Below are 22,793 nucleotides of genomic sequence, written 5' to 3'. Positions count from 1 at the left end.
GTACATAATATTAAGACAGAGCCATATGTCTTTTGTTTGTAATTATATAATTTCAAGGAGACCACACTGAATGAACAATTTAATTTGTTTTTAATTTTTATTTTGAATATCATGTCTAATGATAAAATGTATTAAGACAATAAAATTTAGTGGTAAAAGTAGAAATAGGTCATTAAGAACTTTCAAGGCATTCAGGTGTCCAGTACATTCTAGCTACTATTATCATTGTTAGTAATATTGTCACTGCCAATGTACTGTGAGAGCTAATGGCAAGAAAGAATAAGAATGCTCTATTTCTAAGAAAACAAAAATGTACTTTGATTGAGAAATCCTTCCTAGCTTTGTAATCTTTAACTTCTGTTTCTCAGTTTTCACCTTTATAAATTAACTTCCTCATAGAGTTATGAGAACTGGCAGGGAAGAGTGTGCGTGTGTGTGTTACAGGAGGAGAATAATGCCTGCCTGACACAGCGTAAGGATTCAATAAATTATAGCTGTATTTGAATTATAAGTAAAATATGAGAGTTTAAGGTACTTTGTTTCATAGTTTTAAAAATAGATGACTTTTGTTTCCTTTTAGTTATTATTACATCTCTTAATTTTAGGATGCCTTGTTCTTCCTGAAGGATTTCTTCACAAGTCTTTCTACAGAAGTAGAGCTTCTAATGACTCCAGATCCAGAAGGTATTAAATATGTGCAGTGTGAAAAGGCTATATCAAATACTTGGATTGATCATGATTGTTATGAGGCTTTTTTAAGTCTGTACTTAAAATCTTTATTCCCATTTATATAAGTGTTCTGGTTTGTTAATTTATGCAGATATAGCTATGTAAAAGTAATAATTTAAAAGGGGAAAGCAGATTTTCTCTGTAACAGAAATTGTATTTTGATTAAATGAAACATAGCAAAGCAAGTTAAATCAAGATTGATTTAAACCGATGTCTAAGGAAGCATACCTAATTTTTCAAATGTACACATTACAATTTCAGTTAAAAAATCTCCTGGAGCTGATGTCACCTGCAGTTTGCCAAGGCATTTGAGTACCTCAAAGGAGCCAAATCTAGTTCTTTCTTTCCCTGGGCCAAAACAACCTTCCCAAAATGATAGTGCCAATTCAGTGGAAGCGGTTAATGGGGCGGAGGAGAAAGACTTCTCTGCTGAAGAAGCATCATTTAGTGATCAGCCTGTGTTTTTCAGGTAAATAATGTAATGTTGATAACAAATGAAGTTATTTTACAGTTTTGAAGATTGTTCTGTAATATGTGTGTATACTGGTATTCATGAGATTATATCAGCTTTTCTTTGCACTGACAAATAACCAACTGGTGTATTATTTGTATGTGGTCCCTTTCTAACTTGCACCCCTCATTTTTTACACATTGTAACCCCGGTTGAGGATTCGTGTCTGTATTGATTCAGCAGCAGGAATTTCCTTTTCCTCCCAGCTTCTTCCTTTCTTCCCTCTTATGTTCCCCTCTTCCTAGCAATTGTCAAGGTGTATTTGTGCCCTCCTAAACACGATGTCATCCTTTTGCCTTTTTTCCTTTACACACCTCAACTTGGGCATTCCTGCCTTTTCCCTTATGGAAATTTTCACCTAGTTTTCTCTGTCTGTCCTTCCCCATCCCTGTTGTGTCTTTTCTGACCCTTCCGTCCCTGGCTAAGTGAACACCATTGGGAAACCCAGGTCCCCTCTGCTGCTGCTGCTCGCTGTGACTACTGCCCAACCACTCGGCCAGCTGGAACACAGCACACTGGAGTTCATTTCTCATTCCCGGACCCATTCATTCTTCTTGTCCTTCTTTCCCAATCTTTGATGGTAGGGATGGTGCCTTGGCACTGTTGGAAAAAGGGCTTGCAGGTCAAAGCCTCCTTGTGAGGGACAACTGTCTACCTTCCCTGGTTTTCTATACCCCTCCCCTGGACATCCAGGGTCCCTTCTTTCTCTCTGTCTTTTCCTCCAGTTTCTGAGATTAGACTTTAGGTATGGCCCAAAGCGGGCAGCATTACTATTTGAAAGTGTTGCCATGTTTTAAATACCTTGTAAACGGATGAAAACAGGAAAAAATAATGGAATATGGGAATTGGAATAGATGATGATCTTAGTTTCCCACATTGATCTTTTATTTAAAGTATTTCCTATCAAAAATTGTATATCTTGGCCGGGCGCGGTGGCTCACGCCTGTAATCCTAGCACTCTGGGAGGCCGAGGTGGGCGGATCGTTTGAGCTCAGGAGTTCGAGACCAGCCTGAGCAAGAGCGAGACCCCATCTCTACTAAAAATAGAAAGAAATTATATGGACAGCTAAAAATATATATAGAAAAAATTAGCCGGGCATGGTGGTGCATGCCTGTAGTCCCAGCTACTCGGGAGGCTGAGACAGGAGGATCGCTTGAGCTCAGGAGTTTGAGGTTGCTGTGAGCTAGGCTGACGCCATGGCACTCACTCTAGCCTGGGCAACAGAGTGAGACTCTGTCTCAAAAAAAAAAAAAAAAAAAAAAAAAAATTGTATATCTTAAGTGATAATTTGAATTCTTATTTTATATTAATCACATATAAACTACCAATTGGTTTTTGTAAACATGGGCCTGAAAGCAAGAAATTTTACTTTTTTTTAACCTAAGCGAGTAGGGTTACTTACTTAGGTTAAAAAAGTACACAAGGCCTACTTATTTAGGTAAATATTTATTTTTTTAATTAGACTATTTAAAATATTGAGAATAGCTTATAGATTTTTATTTCTACTCTCAAAAGTTCCTAGAGGGTCTAGGACATAGGGGTGCTAAACAGTGATATAGTCCAAATTCTGCACCTTACAGATAAAGTAATGCCCAGAGAGGTGAGATGATTTGCTCAAGACCATGCAACTAGTGGCCGAGCCAGGACTAGAACACAGGTGTCTTGTCCCCAATCCAGAAAAGCAAGTGCATTTTTCAGTGATGTCATAATAGTTCCCCTCCTTCCCCATAAATATGCATTCAACAAATATGAATATGTTTTGAACACTTATTTTATTCCAGGTGTTGTTTTAGGCACAGTGAACAAAGTAGAGAAAAACCTTTACTTAATTGCGCTTACAAGCTGAACTTACAAATAATTAAAATAAATGGTTTGTCCTAATATATGTGCCATGGAGACAAAAAGAGTGGGAAGGGAATGGGGGTATTGAGAGGGTATTGCCCAGAGAACCAAATGAAGATGAATATTCAGAGAAGGGATCACCTGGGATCCCATGCTTCTTGTAGCAATTGATGTAAATACAGCATTTCCATTTTATTGTAGGTTAAGTGGAATTTTGTGAGATGGCTTAGGATATAACCACCAACATTAGTTCTGTGGAAAAACATGTGTTTCAAGTTCCAGACATTCGATTTATAGTCAACTTTTGGAAGCCAGCTCATTTTGCTTGATGTGTCCCATCAGGGTACAGTCAGCCTTCTGCCTCCATGAATTCCTCATCTGAGATTCAACCAACTGTGGTTGAATATTTTTCAAAAATATTGGGAAAAAAAATACAACAACGAAAATACAAATAAAAAATACAATATAACAACTATTTACATAGCATTTACATTGTATTAAATATTATAAGTAATCTAGAAATAATTTAAAGTATACGAGAAGATGCGAGTGGATGATATGCAGACAGTACACCATTTTATGAAAGGGACTTGAGCATCAAGGAGTTTGGTATCCAGGAGGGTCCTGGAACAAGTCCTCCTTGGTTATCAAGGGACAACTGTGTAATTACAGTTTTCTTCTCACACGGTTCCCAATATTTGTTTGTTGATATTCTATTTGCAAGTATTAATTTTAGGAATTCTGAACAAAATTCACCAATGTAGGTGGCATTTTAAGCATTTACTGATGAAGGCATTGAGGAGCAGAGAGTTTAAATTACTTGCCCATGACTGCATCCCGTAGATAAAGCTGAGATTCATGCCAGGTTTTCTGACTCTACCTCTTCTCTTTTTGTTTCTCAGTAGTGATTATCTGGTTTAATCTTCAGGTGGCTTTTACTCATTTGTTCTTTGTGTGAACTGAGAATATGTACCAGAATAAATTTTTCTAAGAGTAAATATTATTTCATAACCTAAGAAAAGATTTTTGTGAGAAAATGTAAATATAATAATATAATTTATGAGATGATTAACATCTTTACAGTTACATTAAGAAAAGTAGAGCTGAAAGACATTCTTTTTTATTTAGTCCTTAAGATAGTCATATTATTTATTTTGTGGTTTTGTTTTTATTCTCCAATTGAACAAATTAATTTGTTTCTAATGTCAACTGTTAGTAATTTGAAATACAAATAACTCCCCTCCTTTCTTTATCTTCAGAGAATTTAGATTCACGTCAGAAGTTCCCATTCGACTTGATTATCATGGCAAGCACGTATCAATGGATCAGGTTTGGAAACTACACAAATATACTGTACAAAATATCTCATTTGTTTTTCTAATGAACTCAAGTTTTTTTTTTTTTAACTTTGCTCTGTCATAGTTTATATATGTTTGAAATGAAGTACAAGCTTTTTAGATTTGTTTTTAAAGTAAATATCAAGTACCAAGAGTAAAATTTGGTATAAATTGGTATGTATTATGTTATAAAATATAAATATTTTTGCTGTAAATATTTTAAGTGTTTTAGTGTCAATAATGAATATTGATTTGACTTTCAAGTTAAAAATTATTTCAAATGTTGAGTCTCTTAATTTACAGATGAATCTGGCCTTTCTTAATTTTAAAGGGTACGTTAGCTGGGATTTTGATTGGTCTGGCTCAGTTAAACTGCTCTGAACTAAAGCTGAAGAGACTTTTCTATCGGCATGGGTAAGTTGATTTATTATAAGAAGCTTTAAGGTGAAGTTGTTTTACAACAAATTAAAAACCAAGTTTTCTTAGCAAGCATACATAACTTAATTTTACACTATTGTCTGCAGAGAGCTCATTTTTAGAGGACCCTTACTGATTAGGTGCTAATTTTTATTCTGAGGGATTAGAAACAGTTTGAACAGAGTAGTATTTTTCAAAAATAGCTATAGTTTATGATAATTTTAATAATTTCCTAAAGTTGTAAATTAGCTTATTCAGTGAAAAGACTGGAAATTCACAAGGTTGTAGTGGTTCTTAGTAGCAATTAGTGGCAATTTATAGACTTGGGTTAATTCTGTGCCAGAGCCTTATTATGTTCAAGAAATAAGAGAGTGGAAAAACACACTTGTACATATTACCTAAACCTTGTAGAAATTATTTACTTTATAATTGGATTGTATGTATATTATATATAAAGAGGAATTCAGATTGGGAGTGAAATGATATGTATAGCTGTTTTTGGAGCATCTATAATATTTGTCCTTATAATTCATAAATTTTCTTTTGTCTTAAGTTAAAAAAACCCCAAACTTACTTATGTCTGTAAATTTATTTCTCCTTCCTATACACTAATAGTCATTTGCTGTAGTTTGCTAGGTGTTGACAAATTGTTGTCATATGCAATCACTGAATGGCTTAATGACATTAAGAAGAATCAGTTACCAGGAATACTGGGCGGTGTTGGGCCTATGCATTCACTAGTACAATTAGGTGAGTTTTCTTTCTTTTTTTTTAATCAAAAGAGAAGTTATTTTGCTGGATCAGTGATTCTTAACCCTTTTAGAATTGTAGATGCCTTTGAGAATATATATGAGGATCATCAGTCTAGAAAATCTAGATGTGTACTCACACACATAAAACTTTGTCTCCAGTTTCAGGAGTTAAATACCTCAGCATTAAAATGACAGCAGAGGTCTGAACTCCAGCATTCATATTGATTTCTGTGTGTTGACTGTTCTAGTGCAAGGCCTAAAGGACCTGGTCTGGTTACCAATAGAGCAGTACCGGAAGGATGGCCGTATCGTTAGAGGCTTTCAGAGAGGGGCTGCTTCCTTTGGTACCTCGACAGCAATGGCTGCGCTGGAACTCACAAACAGAATGGTTCAAACAATACAGGTATCTTTCCTTAGACTATCTGAGTCTGTACAAAGAGGAAGCGCCATTGTAAAACAGTTGGTTATTCTGTTTTAAAAACAATACTGTGAAAATACACAAAATGTTGGGAGTAGATGTAATACTTTATTTGTAAAGATTTAATGTCATGCTTGTTTTATTGCTTAAATGTCCGGTGTTAAAAAATTAGTAAAATCAAGCTGTGGAATACAGTGTCAGATTTGTTTGCCTATTTCAGGTTAACCATAACCATTAAGTTTACAGAGGATTTATTTCACCACAATTATATGAAAATATCATAGCTAAATTTAAAGAAAACATTTTAGATTAAGCATAGCAGTATTAAGTCTTAAGCTCCATAGACTGACATGGGGACGTTGAGTGTTCTTAGTAAACAGAGGAGGGACTAAAAAAATCAGGTCAATCCAGATATAAGTTTTTAATTTATAGTTTAAGGTTCTTGTTATAAAAGTCATAAATTCTTGTTGTAAAGTATTCAAACACGTAGAAGCATCTGTATTAGGGTGTGTGAGTCCCTCTCTTCTTCACTCTCTGTAGGACGTGCACTGTGGGTGCATAATTCTCCAGACTTTCTTCTAACTCATTTCTTACCTCTGACAAATGATCCAGGCGGCAGCAGAGACTGCTTATGACATGGTGTCTCCCGGTACCCTTTCCATCGAGCCCAGGAAGACCAAAAGGTTTCCTCATCACCGACTAGCCCACCAGCCAGTAGACCTGAGGGAAGGTGTGGCCAAGGCCTACAGCGTTGTGAAAGAGGTAATTGAATACTCGCGTGGACGCGTCAGAACCCGATTGTGTGCTTTCCCAGCTTTCACCTAAAGGGCATTCAATGGTTTTAGTCTGTTCCAAAGAAACCCCTGAAAGTGGAATGGGAGCTGCCACCAATAACACGTGCACTCTCTGTGTGGGGTGAGAGAAGAGGACCAGGTTGTGATAGGCTCACATGGAGAGTAGTGATCATGTGGACGGACTGGTGCTCTTGCTTTCCATACAGAAGCACACAGGGAATGAGAGAAACACACGCCTGTGTACTTGCCACCTGAATTCGACACATGTTTATACTTTGCTCTGTTTACCTCAGATTTGTTTAAGAAATAGAACTTTTCAGGTAATCTCCTACCCTGATTCCATTCCCATGCCTTCTCTATTCTGAAGGTGGTACATATTTTTTCTGCGTATGTTTTTGTAGTTTTATTATATGAGTATGTATTCATAAGCAAAGCATACTATTGTTTATATTTTAAAAGTTTGTATGAATGGGGTCATGTGTATCATTCTGCAACGTATTTCTTTCAGTATACATCCATATTGATACATGTAGATCTAACTTCAGTGGTTTTATGTATTTCATTGTATGAATATACCATAATTTATTTTCCTGTGGGTGAAGATTTAGTTCGCATTTATTCCCCTAAAACACTGTTTTGGGGAGTGCTCATCTAAATGTCTTTTTGTTCATACGTGCAAGAATTTCTTTAGGGTAGAATTGGTGAGTTATAAATATTGAAACCTCAACATTTTTTAGCACTGCTAAATTGCTCTCTGACATAGTTGTCCTAGTGAACCCTGGTTTTTTTTCTGGGTATTGTCAGGGGCCTTCTCTGGCTTAATCTTTTTGACATTCTTTTTATATGACATGATGAAGTTTGAGGTCATTTTAAGATTTGTGTTTTAGGATTTCATTAAAGATATTTTTCCCAATCATATTCTGACAATAGTCAGAAGTGCTCGGGATACTGGTCTTTTACCTAACAAAAGTGGCCTCTGTGGTTCCAGATGGTGGGAAGGCCACTGAGGTAGGGCCGCAGGAAAGGTATTAATGGATAAATAAAAGTGAGGCCAGTGGTCAGTGGGGAGAATAAAGAGAGAGAATTACCAGACAGACTTGTTCCACAAATGTCAGGACTGGGCCAGGACTGGACATATTAGAAATCAGATTTGTAAGACTGATCCTGGGTTCCAGGCATGGCATGGGCACCTGGTAGCAGGATGTAAGAGCACTTTAATGTGTAGCAATTTGTAACATGCTTGCCTAATTTAACCTATATTCATTTAAAAACAAATGTGTGTTTACTTTGTGCCAAATGTATAGTTAATGATTAAGATAGGCTATATTCCTAACTTACAGATGAGAAAACAGGCTCAGCAAGAGCAGTGACCTCCCCAGTGTACCACAGCTTGTAGGTAATGGAGAGGATTGGCACCTGGGTGCTCGGTCTAGTTTAGCTCTCCTTCTCTACAACTCAGTTGTCAATAGGAAGAGTGAGGGAAGGGAGGGTGAAAATAGTAAGCAGGGATTGAGGTGGTGCTTGATTAGACTGAATCTGAATTCTCTAATAATTATTTTTTAAATAGACATTCCTAACTGGTGATTAATATTTCTTTGCATTTTAGATGTTAGTCAAAGATGAAAGGAAGTTATCTCATGTACTTCACAGATAGGCTCACGCTTTAGAGCAGGGTCAGTAAACTAGCCTGCAGGTCAGATGTAGCCCTTGACTGTTTTTATATGGACCTTTGAGCTAATAATGATTTTTGTAATTTTAAAGGGTTGTAAAAAGAAAAACCAAAACAAAGAGGAATATATGACAGAGACTATATGGTCCACAAATACTTACTCTCTGGCCCTTTACAGAAAAAGTATAATGGCCCCTACTTTTTATAATTCTTTCCCGACCTGGGCCGGGTCACCTCTCCTTAGGCAGGCTGGTGGTCACTGTATTGATGCCGAACTTAGCTTGGACATCTGATCAGCATGGCGCACTGCAGTTCTCCTTCCTCAGCCTCCTGAGTAGCTGGAACTATAGGCTCATGCCACTGCACTGGGTTAATTTTTAAATTTTTTTGTAGAGGTTGGATCTTGCAGTGTTGTCCAGGCTGGTCTCAAGTTCCTGGCCTCAAGCAGTCCTCCCAACTTGGCCTTCAAGTAGCTGGGATTATAGGTGTGCACCACTGCGCCCGGCCATAATTCTATTTGGTGATAGCCAGGTAGTTGTGAGGGTAGCAGTAGTTAACTAGGAATTATTTATTGAACACTTATTATCTTCCAAGCTGTGTCAAGCTGTGGGGTTGAATTATTTCGTTTAATTCTAACAATCACCATAGAAGGAAGGCCATGTTTTAATTCCCCATTTAAATGACTTATCCAAGGTCGTACAGCTAAGTGATAGAGCTGAGATATGAATTTACTTGTGTTGTTTCCAAACTTGGTGGTGTTAGTCATTATACGGTAATAAACTACACTTGTTCATTGGTGCTGGGATAAGGAGGGGAAGGAGACGATGCAGGGAAATGTATAAATTATGAACACTTTCTTCATTGTGCTCATGGTTTCTCTTATTGGCTGTTATCTTACAGATCAGTGGTCCCCAACCTTTTTGGTACCAGTGACCAGTTTCATGGAAGACAGTTTTTCCATGGACGGGTGGGGGGAGCTCAGGTGGTGATGCGAGTGATGGGAGCAGCTGTAAATACAGATGAAGCTTCGCTCCTTCGCCTGCTGCTCACCTTCTTCTGGGCACACCCCCCCCCCCAAGTTTCATGGAAGACAGTTTTCCATAGACAGGGTGGGGGGGGGGGCGGTTCCAGTGGAGCTCTGCAGCCTGGTCCCTAACAGGCTGTGGATGGGTACTGGTCCGCAGCCCAGCCCCGGAGTTGAGGACCGTACTTTTAGTTACTTTTTAAAATAACACTCGTATTTCTTCTAGTTTTTCTGGACTTTTTTTTTTCCCCCCCACTCCATAGTATTGCATGTTTTCACCTGCTGCACTCGGTAGAAATGATACTTTTGTTAACTTGCCAACATGATGGCTGGATTTTGGATTAGAATGAGGTCCTCAATTTCCCTGGAGAACACAAAGTTCCTTTATGCTGTCCCCATCACTGAAGCTGTCACAGTGGAACATTGCTTTGTGTCCCCTGGGGATTTCTGAGTTAGATAAATGGTGGAGATTTGGAAGCCAGGTGACGTTTTTTACTGCATTGGCTTGAACCGCACATTTATATATTCAGCTTCAAAGCTTACCAGTCATGATTATTTTAATGTTATATAGTTATAAGAAAGCTCAAAAATGCTACTGAAGTTTTGTTTCTAATTATTAAACATGTTCCTGCTTTTATTCTCAGAATTTTCTATTTAATCCAATGAAATGTTCTATTTGGCTTTTATCTTAATTGAATGTTACAATTATTTTTCCTAATACATAGCCAGTAATTTAAAACAAATTAAATAATTTCCTAGAGCTTAGTAGAATTCAGTTTTCTTGTGTTGAATCAAAGGGAGCTATCACCATTTCTTCAGTGAGTATATTTATTCAAGAAGCTTTGCTTGCTAAGTTTGATTTAACTGGAATTGATTAATAGTGCCAGCAAAGCTACTCTTGGATCATTACATATTTCTGTAATCTTCCCTATGTGAAATTGTAGTTTAGCTACATTTTCTACACACCAGTGTCACAACAAAATACTAAATCGTCATAATTCCCCCTTTCCCTTATAATTAGAATTTTCTCATAAAAATAATTATCCTGAGTTACTTCAAAAGCACAGTGTTTTCAATCTAGTTCCAAACATAATGCTGATGAGCTGTACTAAAAGTGTGTATTACAGGATAACGGAGAGAGTCTCCTGACCGGTAACTTCCTCCCCTCCCCCGCCCCCTCTGCAGGGAATCACAGACACGGCTCAGACCATCTACGAAACGGCCGCCCGAGAGCATGAGAGCAGAGGGGTCACTGGTGCCGTGGGGGAAGTTCTGCGCCAGATTCCTCCGGCGGTGGTGAAACCTCTGATTGTTGCCACGGAAGCAACGTCAAACGTGTTAGGTGGCATGAGAAACCAAATCAGACCGGATGTCCGGCAAGATGAATCACAGAAATGGCGCCATGGGGAAGACTGACGTCTCCAACAAGACTCTCTGCAAAGATGATGAGAATGCAGATAGGGAGCATAGCGTCCCCATGCAGTTTTAGAGGAAACTCATTTAATTTTATTGTGCTTATCTCAGGAACAAAAGCATTTTTAGTTAAATAATTTAATGTCAAAATAACATGCAACCAAAAACTTCTGCCATTTTAGGGCTAGTTTGGTACTTGCCTATAGAAATGTTTCGTGGCTAGTGTCAAAGGTCCTTTAAAGCATTTGCTGCCAAGTTAGTGGAATGCTCACTTTTATTAAAATGACTGTAATTCTCCTTGTTACAGATATCATTGGAAACCTCCTTTTAACACTATATGTGTAACTCTGTGGAGGTGATTTTTCTCAAGGTGCAGAAAGAATTACAGCTTCAAAACTTTCACTGAGAATGAGAGGCAAAAGCCACAGGGAAGCAAAACAAATAGGATTTCCAATATAATATCAGTGTGAAAAAATAACCTACTCTGTTGGATTTAGTGTTCATGCACTTGAGAACAACATTATTTCCATTTACTCAGAAAATCCTTCCGTGGGGGTTTGAGAAAGTGAATGTCACAGACATGTTCTGTTGTGTTGCACTTTATCCTCTGTGTGTGTATGTGTGTGTGTGTGTGTTTAGATTAATACAAGTCATGTGCTCTATTCTTCATGTGTTTTACAGTTATACAAAATATAAAGAGGAGTAAACTTGTCTGAAAGTTTTTGGCAAAGGAAAGTAATCTAAATGTAACAGCTTCTTTATTTTAAGTGTATATGAAAATGTGCATTCTGTAGTGAACTGGGGCCCATGTAATTGTTTGTATGTTCAACTTTAAGCAGGTAGTGCAAGCTTGTTAGGAATGTGGAAGGGGAGATTGGAAGTGGTTTTTACTCTTTTAAAATTAAACAAAAATCCTCCAAATATGCCCTAGTCAACTATTTTGACGTACCATTTTTACTTGGTTAACAATGTACATTTTGATAACGTGTCAGGAATGAATAAAGTATTTTTATTTAAAGGTAAAATTGTTTTATGCTTCCATGAATATTTTGCTTTTTTTAGAGCATATTCATAGATGCAATACTATGATTTACCCCAAGATATTTGGGAATACTTTATCACAATTGATTTTGGTTAATATCAAGTAAATCATTACCTGAGTGATGGGCAGTCGTTCTCAATCCCTGACTTTATTGTAACAGGAAGAAAATATGGAACTTTGTATTTCTCCACTGTTTAAAGTTGCATGATGTGACTTGGCATTTTCAAGAGTAGGGGAATATCATTGAGGTGAATTTGGATTTCAAAACTGCATTTCAGTTTGGGGTTTGGAAAATGAAGTTAAATCAATTTCATTCTCAAAAATTTCTAAGCAGGAAAGCAATGTAAACAAAAACACCAAACATTTGAATTTATAAAAGTAGTGTTACATAGCATTTAATTTTAGTTTTGTTTTATTTCTTTTTTTACTGCTAAAAAAACTTAATAAGGCCATGCTTAGAGTAACCACCTGTTTAAGCATCATGTTACTTTGTTACTTGGTTCCTATTAAATGGAGTCCGTGTAGAGGGTGGTCCTGACTAAACACTAACAGGAGTTTATTATTGTGAAAGTTCATCCTGCTTCTGGGGCACGTTCGGACCACCCTGTTCATGGATTCCAATATTGTCCATCTGCTTTTATAATGAAATATGCTGTGTGTCACCTCAGTATGATTAATCAAACTGAAAAACACTTGATCAAACTTAAAAAATTAAAATCTCTTTTAAATTACTTTTCATAGTTATACTTAAGTTCAGTTAGATATAGTATAGAGAGAAATAACAATCCTCTTCTTTGCACTCCAAATTGTGAATGATGGATGGACCCTTCTAACAAATTACTTACAAATCCCATTTAAACATATATCTTTATAATGTGGTCTCCATGGTTCTTTCTCTGTTCTGCCCTCCTATACCTGCTGTTGATAGAATCATCATTTGGGAACAGAATCCTTGTGTCTAGAAAAGATTTATTCTCAAGGGTCTGTTCAGCCAAGATACTCTTTACTTAAGATGTTTGTAAGGACTTACCTATATTTGAACACTTCTACATTATTAAGTATCCTTAATTTTTTTTTTTTTTACAGTGTCTTTTCAACTTTTGTGTTACAATGACACAGTAAAAAGAGTGTTGGAAGAATCCTTGGGTTGCCAAATCTGTGACTTACCACATGGATGACTTGGCCAAGACATCTAATCTCTCCAAGCCTCAGTGACCCTCTGGTTAAATGAGAGAGTTTCTTACAGCAAAGCTCAGTGGGGACTTTTGGATGATTAGGCCAGTGCATGCGTGTGTGAGAATGATGGTATGTGATGTAATGCTTTGTAGAGTGTCCCAGACCCGTGGCGCCTCAGACAGGTGGGATTGTCGAGTGAGAGCACTCTGGTCACATCACACACAGGGCAGCCGTGGGCTACTTTGGGTCTGAGATCTCTCCAAGGAATACATTCTGAACTGCCACGTGCTTGTGTGGTTGGACTTTGTGCACAGGTCCGCTTGTTGCTACATTGAGTCCTTATAGTTATCCCCCCGTGGAATCCAGTAAGCTCGATTAAGGTCTGCCAGCGAGTTCCAGAACCCCACAGGGTAATCAGCACGTTAAAACCACTTCACATCACAAGGAGATAGGCAGCCGAGGCCATAGCTCTGTCTCCCTCTAGAACAGGGCTGATTCAGAACCCCTGGCTTTCCCTTCCTGTCTACCCCGAGATCGCGGTTACTGACAAGGGGAAGGTCTACTGAACGTTGCCTAGTAGGAAAGATAAAACACAGTGTTTCTTCCAGACATAGCAATAGACTTTCCTTTTAATGAAGTTTGGGTACAATTTGGATCCTCACTTAAGTATACATATTTGACATCAATATTTTCATAAGGCAGAATTCACTTTAAGAAAAAAACTCTAAGTAGCAATGTGCCTAAGATGGCAAAATACTAAAAAACCAGTGCTTCCTGCCTCCTTCCATGTGTTGCTTTTCAAAGCTGTAGAAAAGCTTTTAGGGACTTTTTAACCATCTCCTTTTAAAACTGCTCTGTAGGTTTAGTGCCTTTGTTTGGTTTCAAAAAGTCCAGACAGCTGTGTCTGCTCCTGCAGAGGCTGCCTGTCCGCAGGCATCGTTCCTCACTCAAGCGTCAGTGGATCTGGGCCTGTGCGCCGGGCGTGCCCTCCCCAGAGCAGAGAGACAACGGGCAGAGGAGAATTTTAAAGCAGTGGTTTTAAATGAGGAATCCACAGTTGCACTAAATGGCTTCAGGATTAACTATTAATTGTCTTAACATTAATTTAAATTTTATGTAAAAAGCTGTGTGACTTGGCTTAGGAGAAATCACTCAACTGTGCTTTGCGTCAATGTTCTTACACCTGCAGTGAGTATAATTCCTCAGAATAGCAGGGGTGTGGTGGGACTCTGAGCTCCTCTCCCCTGGGTCCTTTCACTTCCTCTGGACCGACTTAAGACATCAGAGAGAATGTCTATCAAGTTCTTTAAGTTCCTTGAAAGGGACTGTACAAACACAAAGTGTGATATTCTTTTGTATCTTCAAATGCATCAACTGGACATACCAACTGGTATCAGATAAAATAAATCAAGTATAAATTTTTGAGTCTTATGTTAAAAAGGAAAACTATGTAGTGCATAGATAATGATGGAAAAAACATTTCCTTTTCATTATCAGGAAATCTTATTTTTGTTTACTGGAAGATGTAGTCACTTTTTTCATATAAGCATAATAGTGCTTTAATGCCAACTTATTTTCATTTGAACATTTTCAGGATCATGCTAGGCACACTGCTTCCTTTAATAGACATTATCTGTACAGTTGCAAATCAGCCAGTTTTGAAGTATTTTCTTTTTGTCATAGTGCCTGCAAGTCAGAGATAGAAAAATCATTCCAACACACTGCCATGATAGGCCTTTTGGGGGATGAGAAATTTAAGTTAGTTTCAACAATTTATATTTTGAAATGTCATCAGTTTTTATAAACGTAGGTGTTAGAGGGATACTTCGGCCCCTACAGCAATCGTTGGCCCCTTGGTTTCAAGCATGTCGTTTCCTCGTAAGCACCAGAGTGCTGTCTGCTGTATTTCGAGAGATCAGAAATGTGACGTCAGCTGGCTCAGTTATGTCTCCAATGCTCCGGGTGGTTGAAATAACAACCCATCCCTTTAAAAAATGTTTACTTTGCTGTTTCACGTGTATTTTGTATATATGAAATGGCAGCTTCCAATTTCTAGTTGGATTTGTCTTGCGCTGTTTGTATAACTTGCTGGTCACACAGGACTATTTGCTTTTTCCCTGAGAAATTTGGTAGGGACGTCTAGTTCAGCTTTTATGTTGATTCATCCTAACTTATTTTAGACATTGAATTTATCTCACTACAAGTAAAAGAACATATGTGTATACATTGACTGTCATTGTTTCCTAATTTTCCTAGTTATGGCAAATTATGGATGTGAAAACTTTAAGAATAATGATGCTGTACAGGTATTTTTGTGGAAATGTAACTTGTTAGTGTGACTATTTAAAATGTGAAATTAAGAATACTCTAGAAGAAAATTAAAATATTCACTCTTTGGATTTTGCCTTAAAAACTACTATCTTTCACCAAGAACTGTTCCCAATGCCTGTATAAAATGTTATTTTTGGGTGGGGGGTGGTAGATCTGTTTCAGACTCTGTTATTGGGAAATGATGTTCCTATGGTCCTGGTACTTCTGATGGCAACACTTTGTCTGTCTGCTACCACTTTCTGAGATATACAGTGTCTGTAATATTAAAATCTGCCACTTCCCCCCTTTTGGATAATAATCACTATGTTAGTTATCCCTACAATGTGCACTTGTGGCAAATACATCTCACAGTTTGGGTCTTATGGAGCTAGATTAGTACTGGATAAACCAAAAATGGTTTGCCTCCCTCGGTCCTGGCCACGAAAGCAGTTCTTTCTCTCTCTCTGTCTGTCTCTCTGTCTCACAGACACACACACACACACACACTTTTGTCCACATTCTAGTGGTCAGAATTCTGTCACATGGTCACAGCCAATTTCAAGGAACCCTGGGTAATGGTGTCTGCCTGTGCCCAGGAAGGCTGAGTACCTAGCCAGACTCTGCCACCTGCAGCCTGTAACCAGCCAATTTAGAATCTGAATCCAGGAAAGTCTGACCCAGACCCATGTCCTTACATACTCCATTGGAATTGCAGTCAGCTGCATTCAAGATAATTTCATTGTTGCTCGAGGTAGGATTTTTTTTTTCCCTCTCCTGGGCTTGTTTATATTCCTGAAAGCAGTTCCACATGGAACGAATGACATTCAGCAAACTTGTGCTGGGGCATGAGGCAGGGTTGCACTGGTTCTCGAAACTTGTCTGCACATTAGAATAACCGGAAGACCTTTTAAAAATTCCAAAGACCAATTAGATCCCGATTCCTGGGGTGTATTTTTAAAGCTCCCCTGGTGACTCCAATGTGCAGACGAGTTCAGGAACCACTGGTCCCGTGGCTAAGAGTGTAGATCTTAGCGTTAGGCTACCTGGGGTTCCACTGCTTGTGACCTATGTGGCCTTGGGGAAGTTCCTAAATCTCTCTGTGCTCCAGTTAGCTTCTCGGTAAAGTAATGGGGTTGTTATGAGTATTACATGAGTTAATGTATGTGAAGTGCTTAGAACAGTGTCTGACACATAGTAAGTCCCACGCGGGAGATACTATTGTTACTGTTTCTTCAACAGAGCAAGGCCCCATGCTAAAGAGGAAAGACAGAGTCTTTGCTCTCAGGGAGCCCAGAACTCAGCGAGAAGACATCTAACTCTAATATGCATCAGATGAGACGGCTAATTATTCCGGCCATTTGTTCTTGTCGATCGTAAATCAATCTGCTTTGCACCCAGGAGATTGAGTCCTGTTTCATGAGGCCGAGGAAAGGAATACAAACCACTCAGAGCAGTCTTAGGACTGGAATTCCTGGTTTTGAAGATGACCACCCGGTCTCCTCATGTCCCACGGCCATCTGGAGAGTTGGGGATCTGGGGGATCTGGCTCCCCGTTTAGCCTGATGTTCAGGATTACCTGTTACTGGGAAATTTGGTCTGAGGGGTACGTCTTGCGTGGTATTTGGAAATAAATTTCAAAGAGAGTGTTGGAGGCACAGTCTTTCGAGTTTTGGGATAACTGGGGAAAACACTAGCACATCCTTACAGTAAGAATTTCTAAGGCTACCAGAAGAGGACACGACATTCTTTTAAATTTGGGTTCCAATGAAGTACCGAGGACGACATGGCTGCTCAGTGCAAAGTACTAACTTTGCTTCTAAAACCCCAGTGTGAGCATTTTGTCAACCCAGGTGTGGCTCAGTTTTTTCAGTGACAGAGACTTCAGGGCAATACCTCCATAAAACACTTAACATGTAGTACAAGTTAAGTGAAAAAAAAAAAATCCTCAAAACTGTACTATTTTAACTATAGTATCAATTTTATGGCTCCATGGTCAGAAATCATTTCATTCAATAAATACTTCGAAGGCCAAATAAATGTCTCCATTTCAGTTTAAAGTTTTACTTCCTGTTTCTGGCCCCCCTTCGGGACATACTATTCTCTTCAAAACCCTTCTTCATTCTTCCTACCAGATTCCCTTTGACAGCGACCTGGCCTTTGTTTCCTACTTGCTTTGGTACCACCAGAACTGGAGTTTTAGCCAATTTCCACCCTGCCCCAAAGGTTCACCTCGAGCAAGCCGCTTGCCTGTGCTGCACCTCAGTCCCTGTGAGTGCATCTGTTGGACAAGTCACTACAGTGGCGGGGGGTGGGGGAAGAAACAGCAAGTCAAGGATGTGGGACACCCACTGACAATCTGGGTGGTTATTGCCAACTGCCCTCCTGTAGAAGTTTTATCTATGGACAGACCACCACCAGCAAGGTTTATCATTTAAAAATTTTTTCCTTTGAAGAGATCTTTAAACAACCCCCATTCAAGAGGAATCGTTGCCTCGTCCTGTTCCCGTGCTCTGTTTCGCGTTGGAACAGATCTGTTGTCACCCATGGAAGGGTTTGCTTCCAAAATGTGTGCAGAATTTCTGGGGAAAGAGCAATCTAACTTCGGCGCCAGCAGGGGGCGTCCGCTCTCTTGCGGATGGAAATTTGGTTTGGGCTCTCACCCCCTGCAGAGCCCTGGCGTCTCAGCCCGGGCAGAGTCTGCCCCACACACCCTGGGAAGGCCTGGGAAAAACCCTAACTACCCTAACTTTCACAAGGCGTATCTGTGACAGCTTCCTCTTGGTTCAGGAAATAAAAATTAAAATGTCATTTCATTTTATAATTAATTTCTCCCTGTAAATACCGGGCTGGGTGAACATACACCAGGCCCTCTCCCGATCCCCGAGGCTTGTGAAAGTTGCCCCTGGCGGAGCTTTCTCAACAGGCTGATAACGGAGTATTTGGGGCATGAGAGAATTCGGACAGAGATCTTGTGCTGTTGTTTTCTCTGAGGGGTCCGTGTGGAAGCTTCTCTGCTAGATTCCTCTACTGGAAATGCAGCCCTCTCTTCCTCCCACTCAGGGCACTCACGTGGGCACAACGTTTCGGGGGGAGCACATCAGTAATCAAACAATAATTTAATACAATGTTTTTTCAAAATCAAAACTAATGCAAAAGCGTCCATGATGAACAAATCCTCAAAATTTTATATAACAACAGGACTCAATGCTGCACCTCCATACTCAAGTCACTCCACTCGAGGTCGTCCTGGTCCCGTTGGATCCTGTTTGTTATAAAAATGTTGGCATTTTGTTCCTTACAAATGAATCCCGGTCTTCCCTTCCGTCCCCCTTTCCCAGTCTTACCTTTCCCCATCCACGAGATCAGCTGTAGGACAGTGAAGGGAAAAGAAGCCACAAGGCGTTGGCTGAAGGTGTTAGACACCAGGGAATGACGCCAGAATCAATAATGTTGACTTGCTGGAAGCCAATGTCAGGATTTGAACTTGAGGAGAGATTCCACTCTGATGAGATCAGCAGATGCTTACTGTGTGTGCAATGCATGCCAGAGTTGGGTCTGGCTCATTTTGTAGGTTGACTATTCAATCGCTCCAGCTATTGTTTGTGCGATCCTCCTGCTCCCCTGCCAGCGCGTGCCTCCAAGCCCCTCTTTGTGCATTCTTTCTTTCCCAGCACCATGACATCCCCCTTCCCTTTGTGAGGTTCAATCCCTCGAGGGCTGACGTCCCACCACCTTCCAGAAGCCTCCTCAGACAACTAGACTTTCCTTGAGGCCGTTGTTGAATAACTGGATCAGATCAGCTAAAATGTGGTTGTCAGCTAGGGGAGGGGGTGATTTTCCCCCCTAGGGGACACTTTGTAACATCTGGAGACATTCTGGTTGTCACCACTGGAGAGGGAGGTTGCTTCTGTCGTCAAGTACACAGACCCCCGAGATGCTGCTAACCATCCTGCAATGCCCAGGACAGCCCCCGCAACAAAGAACTATCCGGTCCGAAACACCTGGAGTGCTAGGAAACCTGCATCAGAACTCACTAAGATATTACCAAGGATTTTGTGAAAAGTCTCCCAGGCCTCAGATTTGCAGTTTACCATCAAGCTTTCATGTTTGTGCCCAAGGAGTAACAGGTGTTTGGGACTTGAGTCTTTTGTAGACAGTGATGGGCAAGATAATAGGAGCTGGGGTGTGAGGACACTCCTGTCTTCCCTTATGAGTTCTGAACTAAAGAGGCAGACAGAGGAGTCAGTGCACAGGGACCGCCACATCATCTTTGTTACCGATATTGGGCTTGACTGGAAGATGTCACCTAGGTGTGTGGCCACAATGGGCTTCTCAATTCAGAATCCCAGAATCAGGCCCAGGCAGTGCTGACAACTCCCCCTACTGGGGCAGAGCCTTGAACTCTATGCTGACCTCATGGCCGAGAGAAGACCACTCTGCAGACAGGCACTTCCAAAAGAATGAGAATGGAGGAAGGAACTGAGATTTATGGACTTAATTCCTGTTTTTGAAATTGATCAATCAGAGAAGTCACTCCTCTTCCACAGAAAGGAGTAAAGCATGGGGAAGAGGCCAAGGGTGTAGGGAACAATCTCTCTTCATTGAAACCTGATGAGTCAGGATGGGCTGGGTTCTGCTGCAGTGACAAACAGTCCCCAACTCTCTGTGGCTTCAAACACAAGTTTATTTTCTCTTCATGCTACATGCTCAATGTAGGTTGTAGGGGACTTTGCTCTTCTCAGCGACTCAGAGGTTCAGGCTGATGGGGTCTTCAGATCTTAATGACATCACTGTCTTAACACAAGCCTTCCAGGATTGCTATAGCAGAGAAAGAGAAAGAGTGGAGAACTAGGATCTTGTGTCTTCTTCTGCCCAGAAGTGACACATACTAACCCATCAATGGTTTTTAATTTCATCTGAGGCCAGCCTCGTGCCTGCTGCATCCTCCTGCTTGTTCTCCAGAAGCAGAGCTGCCAGCTGCCTGGCTGCTGCTCACAGATGCCTGAGTAAGCCCCACCAAGTCCAGCAGAAGAGCCACCCAGCTGAACCTAGCCCAAATGGCTGACTACAGAAGTGTGAGCTAAGGTGGCTGTTTGAAACCACTAAGTTTCAGGGTGGTTTGTTATGCAGCAATAGATAACCAACGCACTCTGCAAGCCATTGTCCATATTCCAGTGAAAGTGTCTCTCTGAAATGCAACTCTGAACGTATCACTCCCTTGTTCAGCCTCCACTGACTCACTTGGCCTGGAGGATAACAGTCACCCCTTAGCCTTGGCATCATTCTTCCAGCCCTTGATTTCCTTGGCTGGAAACTTGGGGGAGAGAAAGGCTGCAGTGGCCAACACCTCATTGTCCTACTTAACTTCAAGACCCAGCTTAGGGCATCTTCTTTCCTTCTTGAACTCCTCCCAGGCAGATTTGGTCACCCCATGATTACACATCTCATACTGAGGAATGATCTCTTTTCTTATCTGCCTCCCCGACATACAGTAAGCTCCTCAAGGGTGAGTGGATCCTTGTTGCAACATCCTGCTAAAAGACCCTGCAGCTTTGCTGGGACCCCTCCAGCGATAAGGAACCCACTGTTACCCAAGGTGGTCACTTCTATCATGGCACAGCTCTGTGTGTCAAAAAGCTCTTCCTCAAATTAAGCCAGAATGCATTTCTCAGGAATTTTTTCCTCTTTGGCCCTACTGGGGTCACACCAAGTGCATTTGTTCCTCCTTCCCCACAAGTCTTGCCCCCTGCAGGTAAGCCCCCTCAGGCCCTGTGTCTAGAGGGTGTGCTGTTGGGTTTTCTCACCAGTCTGATCCCTTTCTTCTGAATTAGCCAAGAGCTGGACACAGTACTCATCTTGGACTTTGCCCTGTTCTAAGGTAATGGGATATCACCTCCTTCATTTTAGACACTATACTCCCATTAATACAGCTTTTAGAGCTGACAGATATTTTGGCAGCCACAGTACACTGAGCTCCCTGTTAACTAAAACCCTGGAATGTCTCCCCCTCATATTTGCTGAGCCCCGGCTGACCCTTTCTCATACTTTTCTGTCCTCTCAAGCTCCTGGAAATTAGGCCCAACTTCCTGCTCACTGCCTAAAATCCAATCCCAGCCACAGGGAGTCTCTGCCGCCCTCAAGGCCACCGAGATGGTGGGATCCCTGGCACTCGGGCCTCTTCTCTGACCTCACAGCCTGAGACCCGTCACCAGAGCCTCGTGGGCATCATGGGTCTGGACAGAGCCCTGCCCCAGAGCCCAGCTCACAGGGTCACTATGGGCCAGTCTCCGCCTATCTCTGGGCCTTGGTTTTCTCATCTGTAAAATGAAGTGGTTGAACTTAATGATACTTTCTTTTTAAAGCTTTTTAGTAGATTCACATGCAATAATACAGACACATCCCTTGTACTCTTGACTCAGTTTCCCCAATTGTAACATCTTACACAAGTATGGCATCATAACACAACCAGGCGATTGGCACTGATAGGATTTTTTGTATTTTACTCAGATTGCACCACTCCGGTGCATGCTCGTTTTGGTGATATTTACAGCCTCTTTTACTCACAGGAGGAAAGACGTTTGTTGTGTGCTTGCTGCGGGGCAGGTGCCGTCCCGGAGCTTCACGCACCTGTTCCCTTTCTTTGCTGATTACCTCTTTCCATAAAGGGTATGAGGCAGCCCATTAAGGCACTTAATTTTCACAGCTCAATGAGGTACAACTGCTCTGCTTCCCTGTTTACACGGGGGCCATGAGCTTCTGTGACCCGGCCAGGCCCACGCAGTGGTGGAGGGGACCGGAGCAACACAGCCTGCCTGCCCGGGAGCCCCAGGCCCCTCTGACCTGCCACACTGTGTGGTCAGCAGCCCCATGGTGAGGCCCTTCTTGGACACAGGGCTGAGCTGGGGGTTCGGGGAGGCGTGGGGGTGCTGGGAGGGAACCCAGAGGGTGTGGAGAAAGGGGCGGGCCCAGGGAGGCCCACTCCGTGCCCTGCCTTGGGCACTTGGGAAAGGGGAACAGCAGGAAGGCCTAAAGGTGTGCAGAGGCCAGGGGGAGCTCAGCGGGGAGCCAAGGGTTCGAATCAGCCCTGGCTGGATTCCCAGGCCCTGGGGGCTGTGGTGGGAGTGGGGGGCAGGGAGGAACATTTCCCGGGACTACTTCCCACCTGTTCCTCTTCAAGTTCATGATTCATCTCCAGAGAACAAGAACCTGCCCGTGGCCATTGCAACATCAGGGAGTTTCCCAGGGCTGGGATTTGGAGGGCTTGGTGCGGCTCAGTCCCGGTGGTGGATGGGGTGATGGATGGGGTGATGGATGGGGTGATGGATGGGGCAGGGGTGCATTCATTCCCTTTCCCACCG

At 41.1% G+C, this 22,793-nt stretch overlaps 1 protein-coding gene across 1 annotated transcript in view; it reads left to right on the top strand.

Moving 5' to 3' along the window:
• Positions 1–11,892, top strand: part of ATG2B (autophagy related 2B) — a 73,389-nt gene extending 61,497 nt beyond the window's left edge. The window contains exons 35-42 of the mRNA XM_069489475.1: positions 606–684; positions 991–1,198; positions 4,343–4,412; positions 4,752–4,834; positions 5,466–5,587; positions 5,838–5,992; positions 6,620–6,769; positions 10,680–11,892. Coding sequence (XP_069345576.1) covers positions 606–684; positions 991–1,198; positions 4,343–4,412; positions 4,752–4,834; positions 5,466–5,587; positions 5,838–5,992; positions 6,620–6,769; positions 10,680–10,910 — 1,098 coding nt within the window. The 3' untranslated portion in view covers positions 10,911–11,892. The remainder of the gene's footprint in view (positions 1–605; positions 685–990; positions 1,199–4,342; positions 4,413–4,751; positions 4,835–5,465; positions 5,588–5,837; positions 5,993–6,619; positions 6,770–10,679) is intronic.
• The last annotated feature ends 10,901 nt before the right edge of the window (positions 11,893–22,793 follow it).

Source organism: Eulemur rufifrons, chromosome 2 (genome assembly GCF_041146395.1).
Source record: "Eulemur rufifrons isolate Redbay chromosome 2, OSU_ERuf_1, whole genome shotgun sequence".
Taxonomy (NCBI): Eukaryota; Metazoa; Chordata; class Mammalia; order Primates; family Lemuridae; genus Eulemur; species Eulemur rufifrons.
The sequence above is the reverse complement of the archived record's forward strand: the minus strand, read 5'-3'. Positions and strand labels throughout refer to the sequence as shown.